Here is an 11,831-nt window from a genome sequence, read left to right on the forward strand (position 1 = left end):
CTACGAGATTTCATCTTGGGGCCTGTTCCGGAGCTCCGCCAGAGGGGGCATCGATCACGGAGGGCTTCTACATCAACACCATAGCCTCTCCGATGAAGTGTGAGTAGGTTACCTTAGACCTTCGGGTCCATAGTTATTAGCTAGATGGCTTCTTCTCTCTTTTTGGATCGCAATACAATGTTCTCCCCCTCTCTCGTGGAGATCTATTCAATGTAATCTTCTTTTGCGGTGTGTTTGTTGAGACCGATGAATTGTGGGTTTATGATCAAGTTTATCTATGAACAATATTTGAATCTTCTATGAATTCTTTTATGTATGATTGGTTATCTTTGCAAGTCTCTTCGAATTATCAGTTTGGTTTGGCCTACTAGATTGATCTTTCTTGCAATGGGAGAAGTTCTTAGCTTTGGGTTCAATCTTGCGGTGTCCTTTCCCAGTGATAGTAGGGGCAGCAAGGCACGTATTGTATTGTTGCCATCGAGGATAACAAGATGGGGTTTTTATCATATTGCATGAATTTATCCCTCTACATCATGTCATCTTGCTTAAAGCGTTACTCTGTTCTTATGAACTTAATACTCTAGATGCATGCTGGATAGCGGTCGATGTGTGGAGTAATAGTGGTAGATGCAGGCAGGAGTCGGTCTACTTGTCTCGGACGTGATGCCTATATACATGATCATACCTAGATATTCTCATAACTATGCTCAATTCTGTCAATTGCTCAACAGTAATTTGTTCACCCACCGTAAATACTTATGCTCTTGAGAGAAGCCACTAGTGAAACCTATGGCCTCCGGGTCTATCTTCCATCATATTAATCTTCCAACACTTAGCTATTTCTGTTACCTTTTATTTTACTTTGCATCTTTATCATAAAAATACCAAAAATATTATCTTATCAAATCTATCAGATCTCACTCTCGTAAGTGACCGTGTAGGGATTGACAACCCCTTATCACGTTGGTTGCGAGGATTTATTTGTTTGTGTAGGTGCGAGGGACTTGCATGTAGCCTCCTACTGGATTGATACCTTGGTTCTCAAAAACTGGGGGAAATACTTACGCTACTTTGCTGCATCACACTTTCCTCTTCAAGGGAAAACTAACGCAGTGCTCAAGAGGTAGCACACGCGCTTGTCGAGGGTCCCCAGTTGCACGTTGATAATCGACTCGCAACTAGGGGGGTGCATGTGTTTTGTGGAGGGTCCCCAGTTGCATGAAGCCCATCGACTCGCAACTAGGGGATGTGTTTGTTGAGGGCCCCCAGTTGCAAGTTGACTATCAACTCGCAACTAGTGGTGTGTGTGTGTTTTGTCGAGGGCCCATACTTGCTAGTTGATGTCTACTACACAACCTTCTTCTTGTAGACGTTGTTGGGCCTCCAAGTGCAAAGGTTTGTAGGACAGTAGCAAATTTCCCTCAAGTGGATGACCTAAGGTTTCTCAATCCGTGGGAGGCGTAGGATGAAGATGGTCTCTCTCAAACAACCCCGCAATCAAATAGCAAAGAATCTCTTGTGTCGCCAACACACCCAATACAATGGTAAATTGTAGAGGTGCACTAGTTCGGCGAAGAGATGGTGATACAAGTGCAATATGGATGGTAGATATAGGTTTTTGTAATCTGAAAATATAAAAACAGCAAGGTAACTAATGATAAAAGTGAGCACAAACGGTATTGCAATGCGTTGAAACAAGGCCTGGGGTTCATACTTTCACTAGTGCGAGTTCTCTCAACAATAATAACATAATTGGATCATATAACTATCCCTCAACATGCAACAAAGAGTCACTCCAAAGTCATTAATAGCAGAGAACAAACGAAGAGATTATTGTAGGGTACGAAACCACCTCAAAGTTATCCTTTCTGATCGATCTATTCAAGAGTCCGTAGTAAAATAACACGAAGCTATTCTTTCCGTTCGATCTATCCTAGAGTTCGTACTAGAATAACACCTTAAGACACAAATCAACGAAAACCCTAATGTCACCTAAATACTCCAATGTCACCTCAAGTATCCGTGGGTGTGATTATACCATATGCATCACACAATCTCAGATTCATCTATTCAACCAACACAAAGAACTTCAAAGAGTGCCCCAAAGTTTCTACCGGAGAGCCAAGACGAAAACGTGTGCCAACCCCTATGCATAGATTCCCAAGGTCACGGAACCCGCAAGTTGATCACCAAAACATACATCAAGTGGATCACGTGAATATCCCGCTGTCACCACAGATAAGCACATGCAAGACATACATCAAGTGTTCTCAAATCCTTAAAGACTCAATCCGATAAGATAACTTCAAAGGGAAAACTTAATCTATTACAAGAGAGTAGATGGGGAGAAACATCATAAGATCCAACTATAGTAGCAATGCTCGCGGTACATCAAGATCGTGCCAAATCAAGAACACGAGAGAGAGAGAGAGAGATCAAACACATAGCTACTGGTACGTACACTCAGCCCCAAGGGTGAACTACTCCCTCCTCGTCATGGAGAGCGCCGGGATGATGAAGATGGCCACCAGTGAGGGATCCCCCCTCCGGCAGGGTGCCGGAACAGGGTCCCGATTGGTTTTTGGTGGCTACAAAGGCTTGCGTTGGCGGAATTCCCGATCTAGGTTATTTTCTGGAGGTTTCTGTATTTATAGGAATTTTTGGCGTAGGTCTCACGTGAGGGGGGTGTCTCCGAGTCGTCCACGAGATAGGGGACGCGCCCAGGGGGGTAGGGCGCACCCCCCACCCTCGTGGACATCCCGGGACTCTTCTGGCCCAACTCTTTTACTCCGGGGGCTTCTTTTGTTCCATAAAAATCATCAAAAATTGGCAGGTCAATTGGACTCCGTTTGGTATTCCTTTTCTGTAAAACTCAAAAACAAGGAAAAAAACAGAAACTGACACCGGGCTCTAGGTTAATAGGTTAGTCCCAAAAATCATATAAAATAGCATATAAATGCATATAAAGCATTCTATGGATAATATAATAGCATGGACCACATCAAAAATTATAGATACGTTGGAGACGTATCAAGCATCGCCAAGCTTAATTCCTGCTCGTCCTTGAGTAGGTAAATGATAATAACAGAATTTTTGATGTGGAATGCTACCTAACATATTTTTCAATGTACTTTTCTTTATTGTGGCATGAATGTTCATATTCAAAAGATTCAAGACAAAAGTTTAATATTGACATAAAAATAATAATACTTCAAGCATACTAAACAAGCAAGTATGTCCTCTCAAAATAACATACCCAAAGAAAGCTCATCCCTACAAAATCATATTGTTTGGCCATGCTTCATTTTCGTCACACAAAATGCTCTCATCATGCACAACCCCGATGACAAGCCAAGCAATTGTTTCATACTTTAGTATTCTCAAACTTTTTCAACTTTCACGCAATACATGAGCGCGAGCCATGGACATAGCACTATGGGTGGAATAGAATACGATGATGGAGGTTGTGTGGAGAAGACAAAAAGGGAGAAAGTCTCACATCGACGCGGCTAATGAACGGGCTATGGAGATGCCCATCAATTGATGTCAATGCGAGGAATAGGGATTGCCATGCAACGGATGCACTAGAGCTATAAATGTATGAAAGCTCTCAAAAGAAACTAAGTGGGTGTGCATCCAACTTGCTTGCTCATGAAGACCTAGGGCATTTGAGGAAGCCCATTGTTGGAATATACAAACCAAGTTCTATAATGAAAAATTCCCACTAGTATATGAAAGTGACAAAATAGGAGACTCTCTATCATGAAGATCATGGTGCTACTTTGAAGCACAAGTGTGGAAAAAGGATAGTAACATTGCCCCTTCTCTCTTTTTCTCTCATTTTTTTGGGCCTTTTTTTATTTGGTCTTTCTCTTTTGTTTGGGCCTACTTTTTTTATTTGGCCTTTCTTTTTTTTTAATTTCCTCACACGGGGCAATGCTCTAATAATGATGATCATCACACTTTTATTTACTTACAACTCAAGAATTACAACTCAATACTTAGAACAAAAATATGACTCTATGTGAATGCCTCCGGTGATGTACTGGGATGTGCAATGAATCAAGAGTGACATGTATGAAAAATTATGAACGGCAGCTTTGCCACAAATACGATGTCAACTACATGATCATGCAAAGCAATGTGACAATGATGGAGCGTGTCATAATAAACGGAACGGTGAAAAGTTGCATGGCAATATATCTCGGAATGGCTATGGAATTGCCATAATAGGTAGGTATGGTGGCTGTTTTGAGGAAGGTAATGGTGGGTGTTATGGTACCGGCGAAAGTTGCGCGGTACAAGAGAGGCTAGCTATGGTGGAAGGGAACTACAGGCACAACTGCCGTGCTGTAGCGTTAGTTACTTCGTTGTTGTTGGGAAGTGGTTTAACTGTTGCTCTTTGGTTAAGAGTATGTATAAGCGCATATGTATTGAAGATGACCCTAATAAAACTAACAAAGGTTCATATCGTAAAATTTTATAATCAAGAAAGACATGACAATGAACTTGAAAGCGCTTTACTTGGGCTAGCTCCTCGTCCGTTTATCTGCACAAGAATAAGAATTGGCAATCAGGGCAAGAAATATTTCAGGATTCTGGCCGGCCGGAGCTTAATTTCATGTAGCAGTGGATTTCAGAGTAAATTTTTCTCTCATAAACATCATAGAAAGAATTGGGGAGGGGATCTAGAGCCGGCAGAGAAAGAATTGGATGTTACTACTTCAGCGCCTACCAGTAACTCTATGTGTAATAGCACGGTACCATATGAACCTCAAACATGATAACTTAGGTACAAACACCACGGCAACTTTACCCCGAGAAAAAAGATGTTGAAAACAGACCCGGTTAACTTATGTGTAAATAGCATGGTAATGTACGCACCGTAGACGTGGTAACTTACGTACAAACACCACGCTAACTAACTTTGTCCGCATGATTTTGTTGTTGAAAGCATACCCACAACAACTCATGTGCACTTCCGCAAAAAAAGACAATTTTTGTGTAAAATGACATGGTAATACACTCTTGTATGTGTGTTAACTTATGCACAAACATCATGGGTAATTTTGACCCCCCAAAAAGGTTGTGGAAACCGTACCCACGGTAACTTTCCGCAAACAATATGATGATATACGCACCATAGCGATGTTTCTTACTCGCACCAGTATCACCCATTTAACCTTTTTGGGCCCCACGCCCCACCAATGATAATATTTTGGTCCTAGTTACTTGGTGATGGTTTCCCTGCCAAGATTTCAGGAAACATGGTATTGCCTTCAAACGACCAACAACGGAATGAGCATCAAGGACAATCAGCGGAGAGGAGGCAACAAAGAGATGAGGAGACGGACATCTTTCTCGATGCAGTCTATACAGTAACATAACAAAAGAAAATCAGAAATTTTCAATTCCTTTATTACTACATACTACTCCCTCCGTTCAAAAATATAAGATATTTTGGATATTTTAAAATGGACAACATACGGACAAAAATGAATGAAACAAGCACACTAAAATGTGTCTATACAGATCCAATTCAGAAAATAGTTAGAACATCTTATATTTGTAAACGGAGGGAGTACGTCTGAACACGGAATAAGAAACGTATATAGGCGCATATGTGTTCCAAAAGAGTTCTTATAGGCAACAATACTCTTTTCCAAGGAAACGTAAAGTTTTAGATATAAAGTATTTTTAGCAGAAAGGTTTTTGTTTAAGTAGTAGCTCTCTCCTCATAAGAAGGCAGAGTTTTGATTTGTCTAACCAGTCTCACTATACATGATACTCCCTGCATTCACAAATATAAGATGTTTTGCATATTTCAATATGGACTACATATGTACCGAAATGGATGATTGGACACACAAAACGTGATATATACATCCGATTCACAAAAATGTTAGAACATTGTATATTTGTGAATGGAGGGAGTACAATATATTGATATACACTCTGTACAAAGGAAAGCACGACGTAGACTATTTGAAGGCATCAATACTCGTATCATGTACTGTATAATAATTTTAGCAGCTTAAAACCCATTTACGAGTATTGATGCCGGCAATGTGGCTCGTTGCATGACTTTTTGGACCACTGAAGTCATGCAACGAGCCACATTCCAATCTTGCATATTAAAGGAAGCATCAGAAAACAGAATACTAAGGACACTAAATTAAAGGGTAAACAAAAGTGCAACGGCAGTAACACTGAATTACAGAGTTCAGCAACTCCTTTCAACTACATAGAGTAAGTAGGACATCACCTCTTTTCATAAAAAAAAGTAGGACATCACCTTAAAGACAAAATAAAGAGGATAGGTCACCAGCAATTCCACATCTTTGCCAGTCTCTCCTCCTGCTGAAACTGGGCAACAGTACAGCTTTGAATTTCCGGGGAGACAAAAGTGTAACAGCGGTAACAACCAAATTACGCAGTTCAGTAGCTCCTTCCATCATGGCGCGCGATGCCATATGATTCACACAAAACAATAGATCAGTGTAATCCAATGTCACTCATTTTTCAGTTAGGACTGGAAGTGAACCACGGCATGAAGATCCAGCCCCAGTTCCTCTATAACATGTTGCCTCCCCTCATCAGTCCGTGGATACCTTGTCTTGGTATCCGAGTCACTACAGCACTTCCATACCTTCCTGTCATGAAGAGATATCTCCTCCAAGTTAACCGCAGCAAGCATGACACGCTTGACGTACCGAATGAAGTTATCATAATCTTGGAAGCCACAGATGGTGAGCTTGGCAAGATTCTTATGCTTGAAATTAGAAGTAGACGGCTTCCACTCTACGTCTCCGTTGTCGCAGTAACCACTCGCCTTCCGGTGCTCCTTGTCTGTCACCATGATGCACCAATGATCCCATACTGTGATGCCTAGATCCTTCAGGATGGGTGCAGCTTCAAGAATGAACATTGTCCAAGCAATATCGCATCCTCCAGGAAGGTTTTCCAGATTCACGAGCCGCAGTTTGCCAAGAACAGGCATGAGCAGTTTCGAACATTCTGGTAGAATCCAAATCTGGGAAAGAAGAAGCATATTAAGATTAGAGTGCAAGCTGCACGCAAAAACAACATTCTAGGGTAGTAGAGAAAAAATTCTCAAAAAAAAGGGTAGTAGAGAAAAATCACTAAAGTTACTACTAGCACATATAACTAGGGCTGGACGTAACAAGCAGGCTTTTCGGCCCGCTCGTGGCTCGCTCAGTCTTGGCCCGCTCGGTCCTGGCCCGCTAGAGAAAAGGGTCGGTCCGGTCTGCCAAATACGGCCCGAAAATTTGTCGGTCCGGTCCGGTCTTTAACCGGTCCGACCGAGAGGACCGAGGGAAAAAATGCAGCGCCGCCGCTGTTCATCGTCATAGCGGCCAACGGCAGACCCCGGGTGAACCACCATGTCCCCAAGCGTTTCTGCTCCGGTGCTCCCCCCTGGGCTGAACGCGAGGTGGAAAAACACATCGACGGCCAGGATGAACCAAAAACGGTTTATAACAAGGGGCACGATCGTCTTTGTTGCCCCCGCGTACAGCCGTCGAGGAGCCCTGGGAGGCCCGTACGGGCCCGGTTAGATCATATGCCCGGCCGTATACGTATTTGTATATGGTGGCGTTTCGTGCAAGCGTGGAGCCGCCCGCGCGTGGGGCAGCACGTGTCACGGGTAGATTCCAAAACCGTCCCATCATATAAATGTGGACGACAACCACCTCCGGCCGCATCGCCTACCATTTCCCCCCGCCGCATCGTCTCCCTCTCCCCACTCCCCACTCCCCACTCCCTCTCCTCTCCAACCTCCTCGTCGCCCTCACCGCATCCTCTCCATCGCCATGGCGGACGCAGGAGGCGAGCGCCCCGATTGGGGCACAGATCTGGTGGAGCAGGCGCGGCAGGTCGCTGCAGGCACCTTTGTGAGGGGACGTGCCGGCATCGAGCGCGGTGCTCCCCCCGCTGCAGATCTGGAAAAGGCGGGGGCGGGCTGCAGCGGCGCAGTCCAGCCAGATGCGCCCACTCTGGCGATCTCCGGCAAGGCGCAGAAGGTGGAGGCGGGCTCTGGCGAGGCGCAGAAGGTGGAGGCGGGCTCTGGCGAGGCGCACGAGGTGGAGAAGGTGGAGAAGGTGGAGGCCGGCTCTGGCGAGAAGCAGGCAGAGCAGAAGGTATCTGCTTATCACTTTAATGTGGTAGTTTTTAGATTGTAGGGTTTGTGGCCAGAAGGTTTTTTGGTTAGATTTGTTGGATGTAGGGTTTTCTCTGCATTAGGGTTTTTGTGTATTTGATTCGTGCAAGAATGGTGGACCTCATATGATTATTAGATTAGGCTAGAAGTAGCCGGATTGAGGGATGGGGTTTTTTCAGATGCTTATTAGATTAGTAGTGGAATTTTTGCAATTCTTTAGGTGTTTGGCTTGAGGATTAGACGATGGATTAGTCAAATATATACTTCTCTATTGGTTTGGGTTGGTGCCTGCTTTAGTTCTTTGGCTTGATGATTAATTAAATGGATGCTTAGTTCTAGGGATTATGCCTGTCATAGTTGCAATTCTTAGATGCTTGATTGATGCATGTTGTCATAGTTGCAGTTCTTTGATGCTTGATTGATGCCTGTCAGGCAGAGGCTATGAGATGGGTTGTGGATGTCCTTGTGTTTTTGGAAAATGTCTACCTGAGGTGATTAGATGGTGCATTAGTTTGGTTGTAAATATAGTGAAGGATGTGCTCATGTAATGGGTGTTGTCATGTTAATCAAAAAGAGCTTCTCAAGGGCTGGATTTGTTTGTGTTGGATTGGGGCTTCTGAAGGAGAGGGGAAGGGGCAGTCTATGCTTATTTAGTTTGGGTTAGTAGTGGAATTTTGCCGTTGCTTCAGAGATATTTACAGCATTGAACATCCTCTCCAATGCCGTTGCTTCAGAGATAAAAGCACCTTGGGGTTTTTCCAGTGGTTAGTAGTGGAATTTTTGCTTGTTAGATTTTAATTAGTATGAGGTTGAATACCTTATTTAAGGGGGAATTTAAGGTCAGATAGACGTCATATGATTATTAGATCTATAGTTCAATGCTGCAGACATATATGATTATTTGATTTGATCTGTGGTTCAATGATACTGGATGGAAACATATTTGATTTGGAATGCATTAATTTTGATGTGCCCTTGAATTGGTTTAGATGATACAAGATTCATCTATAGTATAATTTGTTGTTGTTTAGGTAAGTAATGAAATTTTAGATGTTTGTTGGAGATGTATGCATTTATAGTTGAAGTTGTACCTAATTAACTACTGCATTATGTTAATATGTGTAGGAGCTTTGCTGCATTATCCCAAAAATAGTAATTTGTGCATATTAAAAATTTGTAGTTGGCTTCTGTAATTAGTAGCAATGGATGTAATTTTATATTTATGGGGCTAAGAGATAACTCACTTTACAATTGCAGAAGGGTGGCCTCAAAAATAGTAACACGACCTTGAAATATTGTCCTTGCCCAAAATTTTATAAACCAAATGTTGTAGGCAGGCCTATTGTCCAGCCTCATAAAATTAACCTGGCCAGAGATTTTCCTCTTGTGCAAATACTTATGATGAATTACAAAAATATGCAGCGAGGATGTCACCATTGTATAACTATGAAGTAATCATTCCAAGGCAGGATCCTAGCAACAAAATATACTATATGTTTCCTTAAGTAGTGTGGGGGGGGGATTCCCTCAAAAGAAAAGTGTTGGGTTAATCCAGGGAATGTCAAGAATCCAGCTTGGATTTTCATTAGCATTTATGAAGGAAAGCATTTGTCTGTTGATTGATTGCTTAGATTCTGTATTTATAAGGAAAGCATTTGGTCACTTGCAACATACCAATGTGGTTCACATTCACAATTTTGTTTGTAATGACATTCTTTGGACTGCAATTCAATTCATTGTAATTGATGTGCTTGTTTGACAATATAGCAGGAGGAAGAGGATCTTGTGGGCAACAAGAGGAAGTGGGACAAGACTGGGTTCAACCCATATGACTCTGATGAAGATGACCCGTATGAGGTAAAGCCTAGTTGAAATGTTATTTGAGCATTGAGTTAGTATTACATGTTTATAGTATTTGAATGCATAATGTATTAATGTCAGTCATTAATGTGTGCAGTATGAATCTGGAGATGATGTGGTCGAGGGGAACGTCGAGTCGTTTGAAGAGAAGGTGGTGTTGAAGATCAGGGCCCAAGGACCTGGTATGTACCACAACTGGAGGACGGAAAAGTACCACTGCCCATTCTGTAGCAAGCCCAAGCCTAGGTCTGGGTTATTGGAGCATCTGATGGAACATTGCCGGGCTACATCGATCTCCAGTGATGAGTACAAGATCAGGGCTGAGCATTCTGCCCTCCTGAAGGTCCTGAGAAACCCTAACCTCTAGTCCTACATCATGCTGATCATCAGAAGCTGGAAGCCGTACTCATCATCAGTACATTTGATGATGTTTTACTTTTGGAAAGCTGCATCTGGGTCTGTACTGGTTGGAAACTACCTCTATTAATGTAATGTAATGTAATGTAATGTATTAAGTGTCTGAATTGGGTCTGTTGTGAACTGCCTGGTACCTGTGGTGGTAACCTAGAATGCTATCTATATATGTGTGGCCTTAACTTTATTGGTGGTGAATGCTTCCTTCATGTTTACTTGTTGTTTCGATGGTGCAATGATCACAAATGGCGCTTCAGTGTTGCTTCAGACATGCTGCAACACTTGTCTATGCTGTGGGCAAGTGCAACATGTTGTGCGCATGTGCCAATTATACCAAATATTGAATCTGGCAATGTTCCAAATTGGCTGTCATGAATTATAGTACATGGGGTTTCGTAAAGTTACTGATAATTGTTCATCCTCACACATTCCATCAATGCATAATTTGAATAAGCAAAAAGATCAAATGTTCCATCATTTGAACCAATGTTGCAATAACAGAGCAAATATTCCATCATCAAAGTGTGAAGGAATTAAATGTAAATTTAGAAGAGTAATGTAATACTAGTTGAAAATAATGTGTGCAAAAAAAGGAATTTGAAATAAGATCTACTTTATTTTTTAATAAAGTTATATTACCCTACTTATTAGAATTTTGAAAATGTCACTTATTTATAAGAAAAGAAAATATAAATATTCAAAAAGATGTGTTTGATAAAAATACCTTTTGAATTTTTGGTATGTTATTATTTGAGGGGTCATGTAATTTTTATGTTATTTTTTGAGTCCTCACGTAATTTTTATGTAAACTAAAGGAAAAGGGAAAAAATAAACAAAAGGAAAAGCATTGGCCAGCCTAGCCATCTTGGAAACCTAACTTTATAAATAAAAAAAATTCAAAAAAAATAAGAGGGCATTAAAAAATAACAAATATAAGAGGGCATTAAAAAATAAACAAATATAAGAGGGCATTATAAATTAAAAAAATTAAAAAAAATAGAAAGAAAATATAAGAGGGCATTATAAATTTCAAAGAAAATATAAGAGGGCATTAGAAATTTCAAAGAAATTTTGGAAAAAGAATATTTTACAATGACCCCCTGAGGTATAGACCGATGTTTTGACCAGCGAGTCTAGAGGACATTATAAATTAATAAAACTTTCAAAAAAATATAAAACCTTGAAAACCCAGCTTTGTTTGTGCAAGATATCATGTGTGCCAAAATTGAGGTGATTTGGAGGTGGTCGAGAAAATGACCGCATTCCGGAAGGGTCATTTGGTCTAACTTAAGCCAGTTTTTGAACAAATGTGATTTTTCCCACCACCTCCAAATCACCCAAACTTTCTTCAACATGGTGATCCACATGTGCCAATCAT

General features: G+C 41.4%; 1 protein-coding gene across 1 annotated transcript in view; it reads right to left on the reverse strand.

The window, feature by feature from the left end:
- Positions 1 to 5,305: 5,305 nt before the first annotated feature.
- Positions 5,306 to 11,831, reverse strand: part of LOC123142384 (uncharacterized) — a 31,011-nt gene continuing 24,485 nt past the window's right edge. Inside the window, exons 3-4 of the mRNA XM_044561322.1 lie at positions 6,650 to 7,033; positions 5,306 to 5,371 (exon numbers count right to left, since the gene is read on the reverse strand). Of these exons, the coding sequence (XP_044417257.1) occupies positions 5,306 to 5,371; positions 6,650 to 7,033 (450 nt within the window). The remainder of the gene's footprint in view (positions 5,372 to 6,649; positions 7,034 to 11,831) is intronic.

The sequence above is a fragment of the Triticum aestivum genome, chromosome 6D (genome assembly GCF_018294505.1).
Source record: "Triticum aestivum cultivar Chinese Spring chromosome 6D, IWGSC CS RefSeq v2.1, whole genome shotgun sequence".
In the NCBI taxonomy this organism is placed as follows: Eukaryota; Viridiplantae; Streptophyta; class Magnoliopsida; order Poales; family Poaceae; genus Triticum; species Triticum aestivum.